General features: G+C 36.6%; 1 protein-coding gene across 9 annotated transcripts in view; it reads left to right on the top strand.

Annotated features, from left to right (window-relative positions):
- The window catches only part of MYO9A (myosin IXA), a 293,601-nt gene that overhangs the window by 261,665 nt on the left and 5,331 nt on the right, over positions 1–26,605 (top strand). For all 9 annotated transcript variants that reach the window (XM_040493142.1, XM_040493145.1, XM_040493146.1 and 6 more), the window contains 2 exons: positions 23,910–24,112; positions 26,405–26,547. In XM_040493142.1, coding sequence (XP_040349076.1) covers positions 23,910–24,112; positions 26,405–26,547 — 346 coding nt within the window. The remainder of the gene's footprint in view (positions 1–23,909; positions 24,113–26,404; positions 26,548–26,605) is intronic.

The following is a 26,605-nucleotide window of genomic DNA, read 5'->3' as shown; positions in this document are numbered from 1 at the left end:
AGACTTAACCTAGGAATAAAGGGATGATTCTATGTTAGGATAGCTATTAACATAACTCACCATGTTAGTTGATCCTCATAGATATTTAAAAGGCATTTGAGGGGCACCTGGGTGGCTCAGTTGGTTAAGCAGTTAAACTTCCAACTCTTGGTTTCACCTCAGGTCATGATCTCATGGTTTTGTGAGTTCGAGCCCTGCATAGGGCTCAGCGCTGACAGTGTGGAGACTGCTTGGGATTCTCTCTCACTCTTCCTCTCTCTGCCTCTCCCCCACTCATGCTGTCTCTGTCTCTCTCAAAAATGAATAAATAAAAAAATTTTTTAAATAAATAAAAAGCATTTGAGGGGTACCTGGGTGGCTCAGTCGGTTAACTGACTTCAGCTCAGATCATGACCCCATGGTTCATGAGTTTGAGTCCACCAGGCTCTGCTGACAGTGCAGAGCCTGCCTGGGATTCTCTCTCTCTCCCTCTCTGCCCTTCCCCCACTTGTATGCACTCTCTCTCTCAAAATAAATAGATAAATAAAAAAAGGCATTTGATATAAGTATGTAGGTATTTTTTAAATTCTTATTAAAATAAGGATATATCTCTAATTCCTTAGCATGGTAAAATATATCTGTCTCAACCCCAAAGCCTGCATATTATTTAATGGAGAAACACTGAAAGCATTTTAATTAAAATCAGGAAAAGGCAAGGATGTCCATTATCCCCACTGTTATTTGACACTGATTAGAGAGGTACTAGCTAATGCAATTAGATAATAAAAGAGATCACAGGTATAAAATTTAAAAGAAGAGTTAAGATTATCATCATTTGTTGGGGCACCTGGGTGGCTCAGTCAGGGGACACCTGGGTGTCCAACTTCGGCTCAGGTCATGATCTCACAGTTTGTGGATTCGAGCCCCGCATCTGGTTCTGTGCTGACAGCTCAGAGCCTGGAGCCTGCTTTGGATTCTGTGTCTGCCTCTCTCTCTGTCCCGCCCCTGCTTGCACTCTGTGTCTGTCTTAAAAATAAATAAACATTAAACTAATTTTTTTAAATAAAAAATTATCATTTGTCTTCTGACTGTATATATGCAAAACTCAAGAAAACTAAAAATTTATAGGTTTTAAGAGAATTTAATAAGGTGGTAGGGTGCAATTAATAGTTAATAACTTTGGGGGCGCCTGGGTGGCTCGGTCAGCTAAGCGTCCGGCTTTGGCTCAGGTCATGATCTCACGGTCCGTGAGTTCGAGCCCCGCTTCAGGCTCTGTGCTGACAGCTCAGAGCCTGGAGCCTGTTTCAGATCTGTGTCTCCCTCTCTCTCTGCCCCTCCCCTGTTCATGCTCTGTCTCTCTCTGTCTCAAAAATAAACATTAAAAAAAATAGTTAATAACTTTGATGTATACAGCCAGTTAGATGATATAACGAAAGAAAAATCCCCATTTGTATTAGCATATTTGTACACACACACACACACACATACACATACACAACAGCAACGTAAAATACCAAGGAGTACACTTAATGAAGAAATGTGGGAAGAAGAAATAGGGAAGGTCGCACAAAGAAAGCCTTAAAACCCCAAGAATTACAAAAGAAGGCTTTAACAGTTGCATTTGGAAAAGAAGACTAAATTTTATAAAGGTGTCAGTTCTTCCTAGTCTATTCCCATTCTATTGTTGTTCTAATACCCAACAGCACAGAGAAGGGATATCTTATCAGATGCAGCTTTCAGACTGGTAGGGCTACCATGGGCTACACTTGGCATCAGAATCACTTAGAAGGATGTGGGACAGGAAGCACAGTATGCCACCAGACAATTTAAGGTCGTCTTCTTCTGCCAGAGTCCTTGTAGCAGTCCATGCTGTCATACAACTATCAACGATTTAGTTATCTTTAGCCTCCCAAGTCACATCTCTGAAAAGAGAAGATCTGAATCTAGTGACTGAGACCCATTCTGCCTTAGAAGTTTCATTCCTCCACAGGAATCAATATCTTTTGTAAAATTCTATAGACGTAGTTTCCAGGGTCCCTGCAAGGAGTATGTCTGATTACAATAGACTCTACACTCAGGGAAGTCCAAATGTGTGGCTTCCAACCAGATATTTATAATTTATTATTTCTTCTTCTCTAAATGCAACTTACCAATCAGGGTAATTTTTTTCCAGAGGCAATGTCACTTAATAACCTCATTTTCATGCTGTCTTTACCAGGATTCCAGGGATCCCTCAGCTAGAACATTGACCAAAGATCAGGTTTTCACAAATAAGGGAAGAGGTTGTTTTTGTTGTTGTTGTTGTTGTTGTTGATGTTGCTTCTTTAGGTTTTTATTTTAATCACCCAGTGGTCATCATGACAAATGTACTCCTTAATCCCCGTTACCTGTTTCACCATCCTCTACCCACATCCCCACTGGTAACCATCAGTTTGTTCTCAATAGTTAAAGAGTCTGTTTCTTGGTTTCTCTCTTTTTTCCTTTGTTAGTTTATTTTATTTCTTAAATTCCATATATTTAAATTCCAAATACTGTATAGTATTTGTTGCTGACTTATTTCACTTAGCAGTATACTCTTCTAGCTCCAAGCTGTTGCAAATGGCAAGATTTCATTCTTTTTTATGGCTAAGTAATAATCCATTGTATTTATATAATACATCTTCTCTATCCATTCATCAATCAATGGACAGTTGGGCTGCTTTGGTATCTTAGTTATTGTAAATACTGCTGCTACAAACATAGAGGTGTATGTATCCCTTTGAATTAGTGTTTTTTAATTCTTTGGGTAAATACTCCATAGTGCGATTGGTGGATTATAGGGTAGTTCTAATTTTTAACTTTTTGAGGAACTTTCATACTGTTTTCCACAGTGGCTGCACCAGATTGCAGTCTCACCAACACTGTACGAGGGATCCTTTTTCTACACATCCTCACCAACACCTGTTGTTTCTTATGTTTTTAATTTTAGCAATACAGACAGATATGAGGTTATATCTTATTGTAGTTTTGATTTTCATTTCCCTGATGATAAGTAATGATGAGCATCTTTTCATGTATCTGTTGACTATCTTTATGTCTTCTTTGGAGAAATGTCTGTTCATGTCTTCTCCCTATTTTTTAATTGGATTATTTGGTTTTTGGGTGTTGAGTTGTACAAATTCTTTATATATTTTGTATACTAACCCTTTATCAGATATGTCATTTGTGAATATCTTCTCCCATTCCATAGGTCCCCTTTTAGTTTTATTGATTGTTTCATTGTGCAGAAGCTTATTTTTATGAAGTCCCAATAGTTTATTTTTGCTTTTGTTTCCCTTGCCTCAGGAGATATATCTAGAAAGAAGTTGCTACAATGATGTCAAAGAGGTTACTGCCTGTGTTCTTCTCTAGGATTTTTATGATTTCAGGTCTCACATTTAGGTCTTCAGTCCATTTTGAATTTATTTTTGTGTATGGCGTAAGAAAGTGGTCCAATTTCATTCTTTTGCAAATTGCTATCTAGTTTTCCCAATACCATTTGTTGAAGAGACTTTCTTTTCTCACCAGACATTATTTCCTGCTTTATTTAAGATTAATTGACCTTATAATTGTGGTTTATTTCTGGATTTTCTGTTGTGTTCTACTGATTTATGTATCTGTTTTTGTGCCAGTCAGCTTTGTGATACAACTTGAAGTCCAGAATTGTGATGCCTTCAGCTTTACTTTTCTTTTTCAAGATTGCTTTGGCTATTTGAGGTTGTTTGTGGTTCCATACACGTTTTAGGATTTTTCTAGTTCTGTGAATAATGCTGTTGGTATTTTGATAGGGATTGCATTAAATGTGTAGATTGCTTTGGTTAATAATAGACAATTTAATAATATTTGTTCTTGTAATCCATGAACATGGAATGTCTTTACATTTCTTTGTGTTGTTTTCCATTTCTTTCATCAGTGTTCTACAGTTTTCAGAGTACAAGGTCTTTCACGTCATTGGTTAGGTTTATTCTTAGGTATCTTACTATTTTGGTGTAACTGTAAATAGGAATGTTTTCTTAATTTCTCTTTCTGCTTCATTATTGGTATATAGAAATGCAACAGATTTCTGTACATTGATTTTGTATGCTACAACTTCAATGCATTTATTTATCAGTTCTAGCAGTTTTTTGGTGGAGTCTTAGGGTTTTCTATATATAGTATCGTGCCATCTGCAAATACTGAATGTTTTCTTTCTTCCTTACCAATTTGGATGCTATTTATATCTTTTTGTTGTCTGATTGCTATGGCTGGGACCTCAGTACTGTGTTGAATAAAACTGGCTAGAGTGGACATCCTTGTCATGTTCCTGATCTTAGGGGAAAGGCTTTCAGTTCTTCCCCATTGAGTATGATGTTAGCTGTGGGTTTTTTATACATGGCCTTTATTATGTTTGAGGTACCCTCTAAATCTACTTTGTTGAGGGTTCTTCTTATGAATGGATGTTGTACTTTGTCAAATGCTTTTTCTCCATCTATTGGAATGAACATAGGGTTGTTATCCTTTCTCTTATTGATGTGATACATCACACTGATAGATTTGTGAATATTGAACCACCCTTGCAACCCAAGAATAAATCCTACTTGATTGTGGTGGATAATTTTTTTAATATATTGCTGGATTTGGTTTTCTAGTATTTTGTTGACAATCTTTGCACCTATGTTCATTAGAGAAATTGGCCTGTAGTTCTCATTTTTTAGTGGTGTCTTTATCCAATTTTGGTATCAGGATAATGCTGGCCTCATAGAATGAATTTGGAAGTTTTCTTTCCTTTTCTGTTTTTTTAAATAATTTGAGAAGAAAAGGTATGAACTCTTCTTTAAATGTTTGGTAGAGTTCATCTTAAAACCATCTGGTCCTGGACTTTTGTTTTTTGGGAGTTTTTTGATTATTGATTCAATTTCTTTGCTGGTAATTGGTCTGTTCAAATTTTCTATTTCTTCCTATTTTGGTTTTGGTAGGTGATATGTTTCTAGGAATTTGCCCATTTCTTCCAGGTTGCTCAGTTTGTTGGCATATAATTTTTTATAATACAGTGGAACTTGGATTGTGAGTAATTTGTTCTGTAAGTGTTCTGCAAAACGAGCAAATATTTCTAATAAGTTTTCACTTGATAAATGAGCTATGTCTTGCAATATGAGTAGTATGTGATGCCAAACATCTCATGAGCACAACTGAGCCAATGGTTCTTCTCTCTCTCTCCCCCGCCCACTGCGGGATTGTGGGTAATCGTCTCCCATACTTGGATGCTCGGTCTCAAGCTGCGGTGTTTGGCAGAAATCTGTGATTTTTCAGAACATTGGAAGGTGCCCACAACTGGCACTTGTGTATTTTTTTGTCACTTCAGATCACTTATAGACAGTCCTTTGCTTTTCCATACAAGATTAGCTTATGAATGCTTTGCTTCATTCTAGGTCAGGCTGCCTGCAGATATAGACCGTTTCCTCTGCTGCCTTATTGCCAGTTACATTAAATACAGTTTATGACAAGAGTTTATTAATACTGTACTGTAGTCAACATCTATGGGAGCATATACAATGGCCCCCCATGCAGAAAAAGATTGAAATGAAAGGCAGTTAAGAAGAAGGAGATGATTAAGGTGGAAGTTAAGGAAATCATGGAAAAGTATGAATGAGGTATGCAAGTGGCCGAAATCGCAAGATTTTATAAGAAGTCCACGTCTGCATCTCGTCTGCAGAGGAGAAAAAGGAGGAGGAATGTTTCATGTGACGTGAGATTAGGGAGATTTGTAAAATGTGGGAAACAGTGCAAGATTTTGTGGAAAAGCACCACCCGAATAAGACTGTAGCAGTGTGAGCAATGAATCTGTTTAATAACAATGCAATGCCCCATTTCCGTGAAATCCTCAAAAGGAGGTCAAAGCAAGTATCATTGGATAAGTTCCTTGTTAAAGTTGCAGGAAAAGAAAAAGATTCCATTGAGCCAATAGATAGCAATGATTCTGCTAGTGATAGTGAAAGTTGTCCTACACAATAACCCTCCTCTCTCTTGTCGCCCTCACACTAGCCACAAAGGTTTTCAAAGGTAAGTGCAGGTTAATTTGTTTACTTTTCTTTATATTTTGTATTTTCTTTCTTATTTTGTATTATATTACAGCATTGTAATCATTTTTATATGAATATTTTCGAGTTGTGGAGCAAATCATATGAGTTTCCATTATTTCTTATGGGGAAATTCACTTTGATATACAAGTGCTTTGGGTTACAAGCATGTTTCTGGAATGAGTTATGCTTGGAAACCTAGGTTTTACTGTATTCTCTTATAATCCTTTGGAGATCTCTGGTGTTAGTTGTTATTTCTCCTCTTTCATTTGTGATTTTATTTATTTGAGTCCTTTCTCCTTTTTTTCCTTTCTCTTTTTTTCTTGGCAATTCTGGCTAGAGGTTTATCAGTTTTGTTGATCTTTCCAAAGAACCAGCTCCTGGTTTCATCCATCTGTTTTTTTAGTTTCTGTATCATTTATTTCTGTTCTGATCTTTATTATTTTCTTATTTGTTTGTTTTAGGTTTTGCTTGTTCTTTTTCTAGCTCATTTAGGTGTAAGTTCAGTTTATTTATTTGAGATTTTTCTTGCTTTTTGAGGTAGACCGGTATTGGTATAAACTTCCCTCTTAGACTCTCTTTTGCTGTATCTCAAAGGTTTTGAATTGTTGTGTTTTCACTTTCATTTGTTTCCATGTTCTTTTTAATTTCTTCTTTTATTTCCTGGTTGACTGATTCATCGTTTAGTAGTATGTTATTTAACCTCCACATGTTTGGTTTTTCCAAACTTTTTCTTTTGGTTGTCTTCAGTTTCATAGGGTCAGAAAAGATGCTTGGTATGACTTCAATCTTCTTGAATTTTTTAAGCATTTTTTTTACGTTTTTAATTAAATTCCAGTTAACATACAATGTGATATTTGTTCTAGATATATAGTGATTCAGCACTTCCACTCAACAACTGGTGCTCTTCACAAGTACACTTGTTGAGGCCTATTTTGTGGGCTAATATCTCTTTTGGAGAATGTTCCATGTGCTCTTGAAAAGAATATGTATTCTTCTGTGTTAGGATGGAATGTTCTGAATATATCTGTTAAATCCATTTATTCTAGTGTGTCATTCAAAGCCATTGTTCTCTTGTTGATTTTTTCTTTAGGTGATCTGTCCATTGATGTAAGTAGGGTGTTAAGGTCCCTTACTATTATTGTGTTAGTATCAATTAGTTCCTTTATGTTTACTTGCTGCTTTATGTATTTGGGTTCTTCTAAATTGGGTGCATAAATATTTACAATAGTTTTATCTTCTTGTTGGATTGTCCCCTTTATTATTATATAATGTCCTTCTTTGTCTTCCCTTCACAATCTTCATTTTAAAGTCTAGTTTGTCCAATATAAGTATTGCTGCTCTGGCTTGCTTTTGATATCCATTTGCATGATACATTTTTCTCCATCCCCTCACTTTCAATCTGCAGGTGTCTTCAGGTCTAAAATTAGTTTCTTATAGGCAGCATATAGATGGACCTTGTTTTTTTATCCATTCAGTCACCCTGTGTCTTTTGATTGGAGCATTTAGTCTATTTACAAAGTAATTATGGATAGATATGTACTTATTGCCATTTTATTACTTGTTTTGTGGTTGTTGCTGAAGATTTTGATTGATCCTTTCTTATCTGTCTTTCATGGTTTGCTTATTTACTTTAGTGATATATTTGGATTTCTTGCTCTTTATTCTTTGTGTATTTATTAGTTCTTGATTTGTTATTATCGTTAGTTTGTATATAACCTCTTCTGCATATAAAATGGTGGTCATTTAGATTTGAATCCATTCAAACTTACTCCTCTTCTCCCCATGTTTTGGTATATGGTATGATATTTTACATCCTTTTATTTTGTGAATGCCTTGACTGATTTTTTTAAAAGAAATATCCATTTTTACTGTTTTTGTGTTTCCTGCCTTCATACTGTCTTTTTGGTCTTTCCTTTCCACTCAAGAGTACCCTTTAATATTTCTTGCAGGGCTGGTTTAGTAGTGGTCATGAACTCCTTAAGTTTTTGTTTGTCTGGGAAACTCTTTATCTCTTCTTCTATTTTGAATGATAGTTTTCCTGGATAAAATATTCTTGGCTGTAGGTTTTTCCCATTTATTACTTTGAATATATCATGCCACTCCTTTCTTGCTTGGGGTTTTTCTGCTGAAAAATTTGCTGATAGTTTTATGGGATTTCCTTTGTATGTAACTGTCTTCTTTTGTCTTGCTGCTTTTAAAAAGGTTTTTTCTTTATCACTGTATTTTGCCACTTTAATTACAATTTGTCTTGGTACAGATATGCTTTTATTGATTTTGTTGGGGGTCTCTGTGCCTCCTGAATCTGGATCTATTACCAAAGTTTTCAGCTGTTATATCTTCAAATAATCTTGCCCCATTTCTCTCTCTTCTTCTTCTGGGACTCCAAAAGTTATTATATTTGATGGAGTCACTGATTTTCCTAAGTCTGTTAATCAATTTGCATAATTCTTTTTTCTGCCCCTTTTGTTCAGGTTGATTACTTCATTTTCTAGGTCTTTAATGTGTTCCTCTGCTTCTTCCAGTCTGCTGTCATTCCATCAAGTATACCTCTCATTTAATGGTCTCACTGATGTTCTCCACTCCTTTCTCAAGTCCAGTGAGTATCCTTATGATCATTGCTTTAAATTCTCCATCAAGCATGTTACTTACATCTGCTTTGCCCAGATCCCTGGCCATGGCCTTGTCCTATTCTTTCATTCAGACAAATTCCTCTGTCTTTACATTTTGTCTAAGTTCCTGTGCCTGTTTCTCTGTGTCAGTAAAGTCAGCTGTATCTGTTCTTGAGGGTAATAGCTTTATGAAGAAGAGTCCTTTAGTCCCTGTAGTATAGTGTCCCCTGTTCCCCAGGGCCTGGTGCCTCCAAGAATTTCTACAATGTGTGCTGTATGCACTCTGTTGTTGTGTGTTGGCCAGTCATCTGCAGATGCAGAGGTTCTGTTTGCCTGTTATAGGCAGTGTTTGTTCCCTGACGTGAGTGTAGCATGTTTAACTAGGTATGCTCTAGTCTGCTAGTGAAATGAGATCTGTAGCCACTGCCATGGGAACCAAGGGGTTACAAAACTCCTTCACTGGGAGATGAGGTATTGCCAGGGATTTGGGCCAGTCTTCTGGAGGAAGAGGCCATCTGCACTGAGACAGAGGCAAGTGTGACTGGGTAGGGTGGTTCTTCTGGAGTGTAGAGTGGGATGGGTGGACTTGATATAAGCAACTTAGGTAGCAAGTGTTGGTGCTGCACTGGTTCTTGGTGCCCTGTGCTTATGCTGAGGGATGGGGGAGAGAAATGGCACCTGCCAGTTCCTTTGTTCCTGGAGGGGTCTCTCCATGATCACTGGCCCTCTTGGACACACTCGGAGATGAGAAACTAACCTCCCACTGTGTCCTGGTGCTTTTCAGAGTGCTGTCTCCCTGCTATATTTTCATGGGCTGTTTGTCCTGCCTTTTCTGCAAGTGCAGCCCCCAGATCCTCTGAGCTCTCCCAGAGGCAAGAATGTTGACCTTTAAAACCAGGCTTTAAGCCTCACTGGTTGCAATAACTTTAAAAACTCAAACCCTCTCTCTTTAGAAAGAGAGCCAATTGCTATGGGAATAATTTTCTTGGTGCACTCTCCTGTGTGTTAGTCTCTCTCTCACCCTTCACAGCCACAGCTCCTCCCCATTTGCAGCAGCCACAATCCATTTCTCTTCCAAGCTGTGTTTCTGCACTTCCTGCCTCCTTCAGTGTCGTCTCTTCTCTTCCTGTGGAGTTTGTTCTGCCAGTCTTTACATTGATTTCTGGGGATTTTGGATGATTTGATAGCTGTCTAGTTCTATTTGTGAGATGAGTCAAGCCTAGGGTCCTTTTATTCCTCCACCATCTTCCCTCCAAGGTCAAGGAAAGTTTTGTAACCCTTTACCTACAGACGTGATCTGAGTAAAAATAGCAAAATAATATTTGGGGAGACTTTAACAAGTTGATACTAAAATTCATAAGAAAATAAAGAAGAAATATCCTTAAAAAAGAAAAAGAACATTGAAGTGAGTGACATTTTAAAGATATATTCAATAAATAGTGAAGGAAAAATGGGTAGCCATATGGGGAAAAAACAAGAATTAAAATACTGATTCAAGTGAATCAAAGACTAAAAAGTACAAACTAAAGGTACTAGAAGTATATAGTTGAGGCATTCTAGTTTTTCAGGGCTGCTCACTGCCCTGCATCCTGCAGTTATTAAAGCATCCTACTCTTTACCTTCACACTGCCAAAATATCCAAGAGGAAATTAAATTCAGCTGAAAGGGTAGTTGTAGAAGAGCCCAAGAGGAAATCAGCAAGGTGGTCAAATAAAACCTCTTCCTACAAAAGTTGAAACCAAGCCATTAAAAGTGGCAGAAAAGGATCGATCTTTGGAGGCGAATGGGGGCGGGGGGGGGATGCAAACAAAAGGGAAAGGGGGAGCAAAAAGAAAACAGACTGAAGTGGCTAACCAAGAAACTGAAAACATCTTCAGAAAACAGAGAAACTGAGGCTAAGTACAATGAAATTGATAGCATTTATCAGGTAAGTGATCCCTGTATGACACTTCTTGTCCAATCCAGAAGAATTTTTTTAATCACCATTTTGTAAATGTGAGTTTTTTAGAACTCTAAAAACGTGTGTTTTTGTTTTTTTCCTCCCCCCCCCAGCTTTATTGAACTATAATTGACATATAACATTGTGTAAATTTAAGGTATACAGCACAATGATTTATGTATATATCATGAAATGATTACCACAATACACTTAGTTAGACATTCATCACCCCACGTAGTTACCTTTTATGTGTATGTGTGTGGTTACAACATTAAAGGTCTACTCTCTTAGCAGCTTTCAATATACAATATAGTATTGTTAACTGTAGTCGGCATGTTGTACATTGCATCCCCATAATTTATGCATCTTATAACTAGAAATTTGTACCCTTTGACCAGTATTGTCCATTTCCCCTATGCCCTCACCCCAGCCCCTGGCAACCACCAGTCAATCTACTCTGTTTCCATGAGTTCAGTTAAAAACACAGAAGACGGGACCCTGACTAGGACAATATATTTTCAAAACACATATGTGAAGAAAGATTTGCTTGAAAAATATTAAATTAACTGGGAAACTCTACAATAAGAAAACAAACTCTCCAAATTAAAATAAATAGGGCAATATGAGTAGACACCTTACCAAATAATGTACATAAGTGGGAAATCTGTATGTGTATGTTGCTCAACTTGGGGAATTATTAGAAAATGATATGGAATTTCCATTAAGGAAAAGCAAATTAAAACACTGGTGAGATTCTCTATCCATCTACCAGAATGGCTAAATACCAAAACTGACAGTACCACTTGCTGGTGAGGATGTGGGACAAGAAGAAATCTCATTCATTGCTGATGGGAATACAAATGGTACAGCCTCTTAAGAAATCTTGCCAGATTCTTTTGAAGCTAAACATAGTGTCACCATATGGTATAGCAGCTGTGCCCCCAGTGCATTTACCCAACAGGCGTGGTAACATGCATCCACATAAAACCACTAAGAGCATATACAAAGCTGATTTATGAAAAGAAGAGAATCCCATTTCCTTCCATTTTGAAATCATGAAATCAAATGCTAGTTTATTTTTTGTATGAACTAATCATGGTGAGCTCTGGTAATGTAAAGAGCTCATGGTAATGTAAAGAATTGTCAAGTCAATATGTTGTACACTTGAAGCTAATATTATATGTCAGTTATACTGCAAAAATAAAAAAAATTATATAGTGTAAGAGGGTTCCATTTTCTCCACATCCTTGCCAACACCTGTTGTTTCCTGTGTTGCTAATTTTAGCCATTCTGACTAAAGTGGTGTGAGGTTATCAATATCTCATTGTAGTTTTGATTTGCACTTGCCTGATAATGACTGATGTTGAGCATCTTTTCATGTGTCTATTAGCCATCTGTCCTTTGGAAAAATGCTTTTCATGTCTTCTACCCATGATTTTACTGGATTATTTGTTTTGGGGATATTGAGTTTTGTAAGTTCTTTATATATTTTGGATACTAACCCATTATCAGGTCATTTGCAAATATCTTCTCCCGTTCTTTAGGTTGCTTTTTAGTTTTGTTAATTGTTTCCTTCACTATGCAGAAGCTTTTTACTTTGATGAAGTCCAAATAGTTTATTTTTGCTTTGTTTCCCTTGCCCCAGAAGACATACCTAGTAAGAAGTTGCAGCTGCTGACGTCAAAGAAGTTACTGCCCTCTAGGTCTTTAATCCGTTTGGAATTTATTTTTGCATATAGTGTAAGAAAGTGGTCCAGTTTCATTCTTCTGCATGTTGTTGGCCAGTTTTCCCAACACTATATGTTGAAGAGACTCTCTTTTCCATTGGATATTCTTTCCTGCTTTGTCGAAGATTAATTTGATTATATAGTTGTGGGTTCTTTTCTGGGTTTTCTATTCTGTTCCATTGATCTGTGTGTCTGTTTTGTGCCAGTACTATACTGTCTTGATCATTACAGCTTTATAATATAACTTGAAGTCTGTAATGGTGACGCCTCCAGCTTCACTTTTTTTTTCCAAGATGACTTTGGCTATTTGGGGTCTTTTGTGGTTCCATACAAATTTTAGGATTGTTTGTTCTAGCTCTGTGAAAAATCCTGGTGGTACTTTGATAGGGATTGCATTAAATGTGTAGATTGCTTTGGGTAATATAGACATTTTAACAATATTTGTTCTTGTAGTCCATGAACATGGAATGTTTTTTCATTTCTTTGTGTCATCTTCAACTTCTTTAATCAGTGTTTTATACTGTTAATGGGAATGCAGACTGGTGCAGCACTCTGGAAAACACTATGGAGGTTCCTCAAAAAGTAAAAAATAGGTCTACACTGGGGTGCCTGGGTGGCTCAGTCAGTTAAGCGTCGGACTTTAACTCAGGTTATGATCTTATGGTTCGTGGATTTGAACCCCACATCAGGCTCTGTGCTCTGACAGCTTGGAGCCTGATGCCTGCTTCAGATTCTGTGTCTGCCTCTCTGCCCCTCCCCCACTCACGCTCTGTCTCTCTCTCAAAAATAAATGAACATTAAAAAATATATACAGCTACCCTATGATCCAGCAATTGCACTACTAGGTATGTACCCAAAGGATACAAAAATATTGATTCAAAGGGACACGCACCCTGATGTTTATAGTAGCATTATCAACCAATAGCCAAGATATGGAAGCAGCTCAAGTGTCCATTGATTGATGAATGCAAAAGATGTGGTGTATGTATACAATGAAATAATACTCAGCCATAAAAAAGAATGAAATCTTGCCATTTGCAGTGACATGGATAGAACTAGAGAGTATTATACTAAGCGAAATAGGTCAAAGAAAGACAAATACCATATGATTTCACTCTTGTGGAATTAAGAAATAAAACAAATGGATATGGAAAAAAAGAGGCAAATAAAGAGACAGACTCTTAATTGTAGAGAACAAATTGATGGTTCCTGGAGAGGAGGTGCATGGGGGTGCGGGGTGGGGGGAGTAGGTGAAATAGGTGATGGGGGTTAAGGACTTGTGATGAGCACCAGGTGTTGTATGGAAGTGGTGAATCACCAAATTCTACACCTGAAACTAATATTATACTGTATGTTAGCTAATTGGAATTTAAATTAAAACTTGGAAAAAATTTTAATGAAAAAAATACATACTTTAAAAAAAAATTAAAAACAGTTACCTGTCCATAAGTATGATAATGTCTTAAAGTGTTCCCTGATCTATGAGAATTGTGTGTTATCTGTGACACCTTTGGTAGTGGTAGTCCAGCTTTTCCTAGGAACTTGGATTTGAAATTTTGAGTATTATATATCATATTAAAACATGGATTAGTCGGATTTCAGACCTAACACTTAATCAACATTTGAAGATAATTATAGTTGATATCCTAATTTTAGGAATAGTTTGTCCCTAAAGTTTAAGCTGGAAAATCACTGAAATAAGTTCTCCAAAAAGGACTACAATCTGACTTTGTATTAATTAAATAATAATTAATGCAAATGGGTCCAAATTGTTCATAAAGTATGTGATCAATCCAAACCAATAAAATTCCTTTCGTGATAGAAAAATACACTGTAACCTTGGAGTAGAGAAGGTTTTCCTATTACAAAAAAACATGAAAAGAAAAGTTGATAGGTTCATCAGCATAAATACAAAGTATTGTTACTGAATGATAGAAATGACCATAAGCAAGCCACAAAGGAAATGACACATCCTAAGAAAATAGTTACAACTCATATCACAAGGTCTAATTTTCCCTAATCAATAAGGAGAAACTCCTATAAATAGGAGAAAGACTGGCTACCTAGTGAAAAATGAGCAAAAGATTCTACCAACCACTGCTCAAAGCGTTAACTGCTGACTGTTTGAAAGTACAGAAAAGTTTAGAGAATAAAGGATATTATTCCACTCAAGCTACTGTTAATAATGTGGTATGTTTAGATTAAAAAAAAAAAAAACCCGACAGTATACAAATTTATGTCTAGTTTCTAACAGTATTAGCATTTTCCAGGTTTCTAAAAGTTCTATGTAATCAACTTGAAAACTTAATTTTTTTTTTAGGGATACACTCATTTGTAATTTTAATATTAAGCTTTGACCTTGTAAGACAACTCTGAGCTGTAGGGGCTTCAATTTCTACTTCATCTTTATTTAATACTGATTAGAGATGAGGCCTGTAAGGTTTGTTTGATTTTCTTCAGCTCTTCTAAGTAATTCCTAGCTAAACCATAGTGAGCTACTCAGTCAGCTAGGTGATGGTATAAACGCTGAACAAAGGCAACTCTTTTTTGAATATTGGTGTGTACCGGGAATAAGTTCATAGTTTTCAGCTTCCTGAGGCTTTTGTATCACATGTTTTAGTCATTCATTTGGCTTCATTAAAATAGTCAAAGTCAAGATGTCCTGGAATTTATAATGTGATTCTGACTGGTCATGTACTGTCAGTGGACTTTAGCACCGTGTTGATACTAACTCTAAACCCCGTTCTCTGCCTCCATTCCACAGTGCCATCTTCTTCCGAGTCATCCTTTGTTAAATTTACAGACTGATCTTCTGGTTTTAAGGGCCTTTTTCTTAATATATTCTTTACTTTTTGAACTCAGAACTGAAAGTGGAATAGCAATCTTGTAATGCTCTTGATTTTCATCCTGTTGTGTGTTTTAGAATGCATGAGTTTGGAAGAGTTAGCATGAATTTCCGTAGAGCTGCCTTCCACTTTACCTTAATACCTGGACTAAATCAGTAGTTTCTCTTTCTTAGACAGTATATCTTCCTTCTTTCTTCCCCAAATCAACTCAGAAATCTATCACTTATTGTCCTGTGCTATTCAAAAGATACTGATATGTTTGCATAAAGTGCTAACTTTGAAAAGGACCTCTTCAAATATCTTTTTTATTGTGAACTACAACACATATGGAAAAGCACAGAAACATACATCTATTAATGAATTATACAGTGAATATCCAAATACCACCCATAGTTCAAGAAGTTGATTGCTAGCACTCCCAGAAGCTCTCCTCTTTCTCTTTCCAAACATAATTCTTTCTCTCCGTCCCAGGGTAAGTGATAACCTGAGTTTTATGTTAATCACTTACTCTGTTTTCTTTGTTGTTGTATGTATCTCTGAACACTATAGTTTTGTTTTGCCTGTTTTAGAGCTTTATAAAAATGGATTCATATAGCACATATTATTTTATATCTGACTTATTTCACTCAATGTTATATGTGTAAGACTTATCCATATTGTTGTGTTTCGTTGTATCTTGTTAACTGTATAGTATTCCAATACATGTGTATACCACAATTTATACACACAAATGTCCTAATGTTGAAGGACATTTGGCTTGTATTTGGGGGAATTGTGAATACTGCTATGAACATTCTGATACATGTATTTTTGCTGGACACATGCACATATTTTTGTTGGGAGTATATAGGAGCACTATTACTGGGCCATAGATATATGTATCTGCAACGTTAGTAAATAATAACAAACTTTTTTCCAACATGGTTGTACTATACTAACAGTATATGAGGGTTCCCAGTTGTTCTACCCCAGTATGTATATTGCCAGATTCCTTCATTTTAGCCATTTTAATGGGTGTGTCAAAGTGGTCTAATTTGTATTTTTGTGCTGTGACTCTAATGTGCTTAAGCACCTTTTCATACAGAAATTGGCCATTTGGACAATGTAAACGGTTGCAGCCACTCTGGAAAACAGTATGGAGTTTCCTCAAAAAGTTAAAAATAGAACTACCATACATTCAAGTAATTGCACTACAAGGTATTTACCCAAAGAATACCAAAAAATACAGATTCGAAGGGGTACATGCACCCCAATGTTTATAGCAGCATTATCAATAATAGTCTAATTATGGAAAAAGCCCATGTGTCCATCAGTTGATGAATGGATAAAGGTGTGGTACACACACACACACACACACACACACACACACACACACACACACTGGAATACTACTCAGCCATCAAAAAGAATGAAATCTTGCCATTTGCAATGACTTGGATGGAGCTAGAGTATATTATGCTAAGCAAAATAAGTCAGGCAGAGAAAGACAATTACCATATGATTTCACTCATATGTGGAATTTAGAAGACAAAACAGATGAACATATGGGAGGGGGAAAAAGATAAGCAAACCATAAGAGACTCTTAATGTAGAGAACAAACTGAGGGTTGATGGAGGAAGGTGGGTGGAGGATAGGCTAGATGGGTGATGTGTGTTAAGGAGGGCACTTGTTATGACGAACACTGGGTGTTATGTAAGTGATGAATCATTGAATTCTATTCCTGAAACCAATACTATGCTATATTTAACTAACTAGAATTTAAATAAAAATTTGGAGAAAAAATAAAGTTTTGTTTGCAGAGATTTTACACATCTTTAGTTTGAATTAATACTAGAATTTTAATATTTTTAATACAATTTAAATGTTTAAAATATTTATGTTTTTTGCTCATTACATACAGTTGATTTTGCTATTTTTCACCTTGTATCCAGCAGCCTTGCTGAACTCACTTATTCTAATAATTTTTCTGTGTATTTCTTTAGATTTTCTACCTCTACAATCAGGTTGTTCATGAGTCATGATAGTTTCATTTGTTCTTTTATAGTCATTATGCCTTTTATTTCTTTCTCTTACATCAGCTAGAACCTCCAGTACAGTGGTGGTAAGGATCCTTCTTGGCATGTTCCCCAACTCACTGGGAAAGCTTTTAATAGAACTTTTATAGTTTGTTTTTGAGATTCAGTACGTTCCCTTTTATTCTTGGTTTTCTAAGAGTTGTTACTATGATTTAATGTTGAATTTTATGAATTGCCATTACTATATGTAGTTTGGTGTTCATGAGACTTTTCTATTTTACTGACATGTATACACACATACAGTGAATTTCTAATGTTAAAACTATCATGTTTGCTAGTAAAATCATCTGGGCCCAGAGTTTTCTCTCTGGAAAGGTTTTAATTTTTGGATTGAATTTGTAAGATTATCCACATTTTTGGGGTGCTTGGGTGGTTCAGTCGGTTAAGCATTCAACTTCAGCTCAGGTCATGATCTCACAGTTCGTGAGTTGGAGCCCTGTATCCAGCTTTGTGCTGACAGCTCAGAGCCTGGAACCTGCTTCAAATTCTTTGTCTCACTGTCTTTCTGACCCTCCCACACTCACACCCTGTCTCTCTCTCTCTCTCTCTCAAAAATAATAAATATTTTTAAAATGAAAAAAAAAAGATTATCCACATTTTAAAATATTTTCTTTAATGGTATTAATTACTTGGGTTTTAGTAGAAATTTCTCCACTCCTTATAAAATTTCAGATTTACTGACATAAAGTTGTTCATAGTAGCCTCTTAACCTTTTCATATCCTTTTCACTACTACATATTTATAGTAGTGCCCTCTGTTTCATTCCTGCCTTTGGTTGTTGTAAATTCTTAATTTTTCTTTCTCAGTGTTGCCAGGTTTTATGATTTTTCAAAAAGTTACATTTGGGCTTTGTTTTTCTCAGTTCTGATGTTCATTTACTCTTATCTTTATTTCCTTTTTTTCTCCTTGGGTTTATTTTTTTGTTCTTTATCTAGCTTCCTGAAATTGATGCTTATTACCTCATTAATTTTTAGCCTTTCTTCTTTTCTAATGTATGCATGTAAGGCTATAACTTTAAGGTAGACAGTGTTAAACTGTATCTCATGTATTTTGATATTGTTATTTAGTTCAAAATAATTTCTAATTTCCTTTGTGATTTCTTCTTTGTTCATGGATATTTTAAAGTCTCTTTAAAGTTTCTTAATTTCTGAATATATAGGGACTTTTAGTTTTCTCTTTGTGATGACACTTATAGGAAATTATTTTAAGTTACTTTGAAGATAACCCCTTGGAAATATATTGTCTTGGTAATATGTACTTTAAAATAATGAGTATTCTGAAGTCGTTAGATACTGAATTCTTGTATGTCTATTATATCACTTATGTTTATCAAGTTGTTCCTTTCTTTAGCTTTATTGGTTTGTGTGTACACATTTGTTTTTTCTGTGCTGATTATAGCTTGGTCTGTTTCTTTGAGAATTTCTGTCAGTATTTTACTTTAAATTTTTGGAAGCCATTTCTTAGGTACTTCCAAATTTGGAAATCTTCTGTCTTCATAATTTGAAATTTTGTCATTGTGAAATGCCCCTCTTCATCACAGGTAACACTTCTTACCTTAAAGTTTACTTTGTGTAAAATTTATATAGTTACACCAGTTTTCTTTTGATTAGACATGATATGTCTTTTATTCCCATATTTTTACTTTCAGACTTTCTAAATTTGTTTGCCTTATAAACTTCATATACTTGGGTTTTCTTTACTAAGACAATCTGACAGTCTTCAGATCTTAACTAGTACATTTAATCTGCTTACACTTAATGTAATCACTGATGTATTGGGATTTAAATCTTATTTTATTTTGTGCTTTTTATTTTTCCTGCCTGATATATGTCCCTTTTCTTTATTGCCTTTTTTTGTTTTTTGTGTGTTTTTTTGCCCTTTTCTTCTTATTACTTTTTATCCCATTTTTTTCTTTTGTTAGTTTCAAGTTTTATACTCTTTTTTTTTTCAGTAGTTAACATAAAGATGACCACATAAATATATGACTATCAATTAAGTCTGTTAATTTGTGCTTTTATTTTTTTTCTTAGATAATGCAAGGACTTTAATGTGCTTCAGCTATTTTATGGTATAGTTGCTAATGTTGTTTTTAATTTTCTATATACTTTAAATCCAACACATTATTTTTATGTTTTATGCAGTCAGTATTCATTTTAACTTGCTCATATTTTTACTCTTTTACTGTTTTCCTTGCTCTTCATTTATCCCCCGACTTCTCTTCATTTTTTATATGCCCTTTAGTGCAATTGTGCTGGGGACAGGTTCTCTGTCTTAAGTCAGTCTGAAAATGTGTTTATTTCAACTTTGTTCTTGAAGGTGGTTTTGCTATCTGTAGAATTCTAGGTTGGCAGTGTCTTTTTCCTTTCATCACTTAAAAACACCATCTATTGTGTTTGCCTCCCATTATTTCTGTTGAAAAGTAACCTTTGAATCCAGTAGTTTCTTCTTTTTGCATATGTGTATATATTTTTCATTTCATAATTCAATTTAAAAGTTTTTTGAGTATAGTTGACACATAATGTTACGTTAGTTTCAGGCATACAACATAGTAATTCAACAATTATACGTTGTGTTATGCTATGCTCACCACGAGTGTAGCCACCGTGTCTCATCATGCAGTGCTGTTACAATATCACTGACCAGATTCCCTATGCTGTACTTTCCATCCCTGTGACTTACAATTCCAAAGCTGGAAGCCTGTATCTCCTGCTTCCTCTGACCCATCTACCCATCCTCCCACTCCCTTCCCCTCTATCAACCACCAGTTTGTTCTCTGTATTTATAGGTCTGATTCTGCTTTTTGTTTATTCATTTGTTTTGTATTTTAGATTCCACATATAAGTGAAACCATGGTTTTGCCTTTCTCTGACTTTTTCACTTAGCATGATACCCGCTAGAGCCATCCATGTTGTCACAAACGGCAAGATCTCATCCTTTTTTATGGCTGAGCAGTAGTCCACATATGCGCGCGCGCACACACACACACAACATACCACATCTTCTTTATCCGTTTATCAGTTGATGGACACTTGGACTGCTTACATAATTTGGCTATTGTAAATTAATGCTGCAATAAACACAAGGATGTATGTATCTTTTCAGATTAGTGTTTTCATTTTCTTTGGGTGAATACCCAGTAGTGGAATTACTGGATCATATGGAATTTCTACTTTAAAATTTTTGAGGAACCTCCATACTGTTTTCCAAAGTGGCTGTACCAATTTATATTCTCACTCACCATGTGTAGTGTAAAAAGGTTCTTTTTTTCTCCATATCCTCACCATCATTTGTTATTTTTTGTCTTTAAGATGCAAGATGATATCTCATTATGGTTTTGATTTGTATTTCCCTGATGATGAATAATGTTAAGCATCTTTTCACGTGCCTGTAGGCTGTCTGACCGCTTTGGAAAAATGTCCATTCAGGTCCTCTGCCCATTTTTAAATTGGATTATTTTGTTTTTCTGGTTTTGAGTTGTATAAGTTCTTTATATATTTTGGATATTATCCCCTTATTGGATATATTATTTGAAAATATCTTCTCACATTCAGGTTGACTTTTTGTTTTGTTGCTGCTTTTCTTCACTGTGGAAAGGTTTTTTATTTTGATGTAGTCCTAGTATTTAGTTTTGTTTTTGTTTCCCTTGCCTTAGGAGACATAACTAGAAAAACGTTGCTATGGTCATTGTCAAAGAAATTACCGTGTATGTTCTCTTCTAGCAGTTTTATGGTTTCAGTTCTCACATTTAGGTCTTTAATCCATTTTGAGTTTATTTTGGTATGCTAGAAAGTATTCCAGTTTTTTCTTTTGCATGTACCTGTCCAGTTTTCCCAGCGCCATTTGTTGAAGAGATTCCCTGTTGTGTATTCTTGCCTCCTTTATTGTATTAATTGACCTTACAAATGTGGATTTGTTTCTGGGCTCTCTGTTCTGTTCCATTGATTTATGTGTCTCTTTTTGTGCCATTACCATATTCTTGACTACTACAGCTTTGTAGTATATCTTGAAATCTAGAATTGTGATACCTACAGCTTTGTTCTTCTTTCTCAAGATTGCTTTGGCTCTTTGGGATCCTTTATGATTCCACATAAATGTTAGTATTTGTTTTAGTTCTGTGAAAAATGCTGTTGGTATTTTGATAAAGATTACATTGAATCTGTAGATTGCTTTGGGTAGTATGGACATTTAAATATTAAATTTTCCTATTCATGAGCATGGGGTATATTTTCTCATTTGTTTGTGTCCTCTTCAGTTTCTTTCATCAGTGTTGCATACTTTTTGGAGTACAGGTCTTTCACCTCTTTGGTTAAATTTATTCCTAGGTACTTTTTTCTTTTTGGTGCAATTGTGGATGGAATTGTTTTCTTAATTTCTCTTTTGCTACTTCATTATTAGTATATAGAAATGCAACTGATTTTTGAATATTAGCTTTGTATCCTTATTTCAGGTATATATATTTTTCTGACTTTTAAGATTATCTCTTGTCTTTAGTTCTTAGCCATTCTGTTTATGTATGGACTTATTTTTATTTATCTTTCTTAGAGGTTGAAAGCTTTCTTTCAGGTTGATAGGTTGATATCTTTAATTTTTTTTTTACGTTTTTTTTTTTTATTTATTTTGGGACAGAGAGAGACAGAGCATGAACGGGGGAGGGGCAGAGAGAGAGAGGGAGACACAGCATCGGAAACAGGCTCCAGGCTCCGAGCCATCAGCCCAGAGCCTGACGCGGGGCTCGAACTCACGGACCGCGAGATCGTGACCTGGCCGAAGTCGGACGCTTAACCGACTGCGCCACCCAGGCGCCCCTAGGTTGATATCTTTAATGATTGGTTTTGAAAATGTTCTGCCATTATCACTTTAGTGTTCTACAGGATCCTTTTCCTCTTCTGGTATTCTTTATATATATATGGTAATATATGGTAGATTTTTTTTTATTTTGCTCTCTCTTTTACCTTCTTTTCTGAATTTTTGCAGGAAAAGTTTTGTTTTGCATTCTCTGCTTGATTCTTTATATTTTCTTCTGACATAATTAACTTCCAGTCTACTATTTTAGCAATGTCTTTCTGTCTCCTTCAGCATGGTTATTTTAAGTCTGTCTGATAGCGACAGTATCTGGAGTCATTGAGGGTTTCTGGGTTTTGTTATTTTCACTTACATTGTCTTGTCTCCTTTTGTGCTTGGTTACCTTTGATTATGTGTCATACATAGTATTTGAAAAACTATAAAAATATTTTGAAGCCTGAGGTGATATTACTTTCTTCCAAGGTGTTTCTGTTTTTTCTCTCAGGTTCTAGGGTACTAGCAATCTGGGATTACTTTAATCCAGTTTTAGGAATTACAATTTTCTGGACCATTCAAATGACTGGAAGCTAGGCTACAATGTCCACAAAGACTGTTATTTCAGTTAACTCATTTAGGTTGCAAACATTGGGGATCCCAGCATCAGGCATGGAAGTTTTACCAGGCAGCAGTCCATACTCTCTTGCCTGGGTCTGAACTCCAGTTTTTATTCTCTACCCCAGGGGTTGGCAAACTTTTTCTATAAAGGACCAGAGAGTAAATAATTTAGGCTTTGTGGACTATACAGTCTTTTGATGCAACAATCAATGCTGCCATTGTTCTTGAGAAGAGCCACAATGTGTGAATTAATGAGCATGAATGTATTTCAATAAAGCTTTATTTACAAAATCAGGCACAAGGCCAGATTTGGCCCAGGGCCATAGTTTGTTAACCCCTGCTATAGTCTGTCAAAAGCTCTGCTCAGATTCTCAGCCACCTCTTCTTTAATTTAGGTTAGCCCTGAATGCTGATCTAGCCTCTCTTTGGTCTGCTGTGTTAAATAGCTCTCTAATGCCTTCAAGAATATTTTGGGTTTTTTATGTTTTGCCCAGTTGCTGTCAGCAGGAGGTTTAATCTGAAATACCTAGTCTGTGGTATTATCAGAAGCTAAAGTCATATACAAAGTTAACCAATTTAACAGCAGTGAGACTTTTTTTCCTCTTTGATCTCAGGAAGGAAATTTCTTGAGGTGTTCTCAGAGAATCTCTCTCACTGACATCCTTTGATATATAAATGACTTTTTCTTTAATGAAACTGACTTTTCAAGACATGTTTCTGTAGTCTTCCTAGAGTGATTGTTTATTCCAAGGTTAAATTTATAGAGCACTGTTGTCCATCAGAACTTTTCTGTGATGATGGAAATGTTCTATATCTTGCACTGTTCAATATGGTAGCTACTAGCCACCTGTGGCTATTGAGCACTTGAAATGTGTCTAGTGCGAATACCAAACTCTAATTTTACTTTACTTTTATTTAATTTTAACTAATTTAATTTTAAATAGCCATGTGTGGGTGGGTACTTAGTTTGGAGTGGATAAAGCTTAGATTAAATGAAGAATCTACTCTCAGTGCAAAATGTGTTCTTACAGTCTCACCCACCAAAGTGTCCATTTTCTAGTGCTTTTGCAAGAAATACTTAACCTAAATATATTCAATGGTCAGTAGTATCTCTCTAAATATCTTAGGCCTTGCAGAATGTTTCCATGTATTCCTACCATTCACCTGGTGTGATGGAAGTACACTTGCTATCCTCAACAGGCCACATAAAACCAATGCAGTCACTCAATTTAGTTTCTAACACATGTTTTTCTTTGCAGGGAAAGGGGCGACTTCGCCGAGGAAACTATCCAAGTCCATCCTCTCCTGTTGTAGTTCGGTTGCCCTCTATGTCTGATGTGCCAGAAGAGACCTTGACTAGTGAAACAGCTGTGGAGACTGACATCACAGAACAACAGCAAGCAGCTATGCAGCAGGAGGAGAGGGTACTGACTGAGCAGATTGAGAACCTACAGAAAGAGAAGTGAGTTTTCAGGAGGAAAAGGAGTGACCAGTTATTACCTGTTTTCCTTTCCTTCATTCTGTGCTTTCTTGATTTTTCCTTACTTAGTAAATATCTCCTATGTGTGAAGCACTGTATCAGGTGATACAGGGCATGCAGAGAAGACAAAGACATGTTACCTGGACTCGGGTAACAGCGTGAGAGTTGTCATTGTATTGACGGAAGCTCCATGAGCAGGGAGACCTGGAGATGCTGAACTGACACACTGCAACACGGTGTGTCAGTCTTAGCCAAGATTCCTCACAGGTCTGAGACCAGCCTCACTGACTAAATTGGTCTTTTTTTTTTTTTTTTTTTTTTTTTTTTTTTTTTTTTTTTTAAAAATTTTTTTTTTTTTGGGAAAGAGAGAGACAGAGCATGAACGGGGGAGGGGCAGAGAGAGAGGGAGACACAGAATCGGAAACAGGCTCCAGGCTCCGAGCCATCAGCCCAGAGCCCGACGCGGGGCTCGAACTCACTGACCGCGAGATCGTGACCTGGCTGAAGTCGGACGCTCAACCGACTGCGCCACCCAGGCGCCCCCTAAATTGGTCTTTAAAAGGAGGAATGAGGATTCCTGGGTTAAGGCAGAGGCCCTTTCAAGAATGGGTATTACCCAGAACTCCCTAAAGGAAGGTTATTATCTGAAGATCAGTGTAGCCATGGGGCCAACAATTAGATGGTCAGGATAAGGCAGCAGCTCTAGTGGGCACTGGGATACTATGTAGGGAAATTGGTTGCAGTTTAGGAGAGAGACAAATAGTCAACTCTGTGCCCTCTACCATCACTGGAGAAAGGGTAGGCAACAATAATACTATATTTGGGGGGATAATGTGGACAAGCTGTGGCTCTTTTTGAAGGTACTGTGTACTGGTTCTGGTTGAAAACGAAGACTCTTAAGCTTTAAGGGCATTTTTGTTCCTCAGTCTCACGATCCCAGGTCTGAGAGTTTGATGCATTAGGGAATATGGGAGTCTGTTGAAGTACTTTTTGCCTATCAGGACTGATTCTAGAATTTAGGCAAGCTAAAAAAGCAGCTGGGGCTCAGATATGCAGAACATGATAAGGCAGAAGTAGTATACATTGACCAGGGGCTGGTATTGGAGGTACTGAAGGATGAGTAGTTCAAGCTTGGTAGAGTGGAAGCAAAGCTAAGAAGGCCCTGAAGGAGAAGAGACTTGATGTAAAAGGGAATAAGAATTGGAAGGATAAGGAAGTTGTGGGCTGATGTATTTCCAGGTGTAAGATCTGCCCATTGGAGAAAGTTGCCCACATAATGTGGAGGAAAGCTGGTTAGAAGTAGCAGACATTGGGGCGCCTGGGTGGCGCAGTCGGTTAAGCGTCCGACTTCAGCCAGGTCACGATCTCACGGTCCGTGAGTTCGAGCCCTGCGTCGGGCTCTGGGCTGATGGCTCAGAGCCTGGAGCCTGTTTCCGATTCTGTGTCTCCCCCTCTCTCTGCCCCTCCCCTGTTCATGCTCTGTCTCCCTCTGTCCCAAAAAATAAATAAACATTGAAAAAAAAATTAAAAAAAAAAAAGTAGCAGACATAGAGGAACTTTTGTCTTAGAGGACTGAAGTGAGCTTTTATGAAGACGTTAATTGACACAGATCTGGGTGACATCAAGGAGTAGTAAGAAAGCAAGATTAGGAGCCATGTACCAAAGATGTGAGAGAACAAGGGGGTTGAGAGGCAGGTGGGTGACTGATGAAGAGGAGCAGAGAATGCTGTGTGTGGGAGCAGCATAAGCTGCAAAGAACAGAAAAGATCAGTCAGCATTTGACTTCATCAGAGGCCTCTCTGTGTTTAAGGTGAGGATATCATCTATAGTGTAGTTAGTGCCTGTTTCATGGGAAATAGTTTAAGAGCTGGAAGGAATGTTAAGAGTTTATCTCATTAAATCTCTTTGTTTTGTGGATGAGGAAGCTGAGGTCCAGAGAGAGGAAAGTACACTCCTGCTGCATTATGTATGAGTTTAGAGTGAGTTTAGAACCCTGATCTGATTATCAGTCCCAAGTTCATTTTACCAAAATATCTTATAGCTGCAGCATCTTTTCCTACCTCACTCTTTGCTCTATTATAGGTCCCAGACTTTGCTGTTTTCAACCTTCATCATTACTGTGGCTTCCGGGTCTCCATCGCCACTTTGGTTGAGAACAGTAGGAAATGTGACTGTTTTTGCTACTTAAATTTCTTGCATCATAGGTCTTTTTTCCTGTTGTCTTCGCTCCACTTCTTATCAAATGCTAGTGGATTTATTGATTATATCTTACAGGGAGGAGCTAACATTTGAGATGCTTGTATTGGAACCCCGTGCCTCTGATGATGAAACCCTGGAGTCTGAGGCCTCCATTGGGACTGCCGATAGCTCAGAAAATTTGAATATTGAGTCTGAAGGTGCCATCTCTGAGAAATCAGGTAAATGAACATACTAGACCAAAGTCTCCAGATTTTTTTTGTGAAGGAGGAGTAAGGA

The sequence above is a fragment of the Herpailurus yagouaroundi genome, unplaced genomic scaffold (assembly GCF_014898765.1).
Source record: "Herpailurus yagouaroundi ecotype Mexico unplaced genomic scaffold, PumYag 184, whole genome shotgun sequence".
NCBI lineage: Eukaryota > Metazoa > Chordata > Mammalia > Carnivora > Felidae > Herpailurus > Herpailurus yagouaroundi.
The sequence above is the reverse complement of the archived record's forward strand: the minus strand, read 5'-3'. Positions and strand labels throughout refer to the sequence as shown.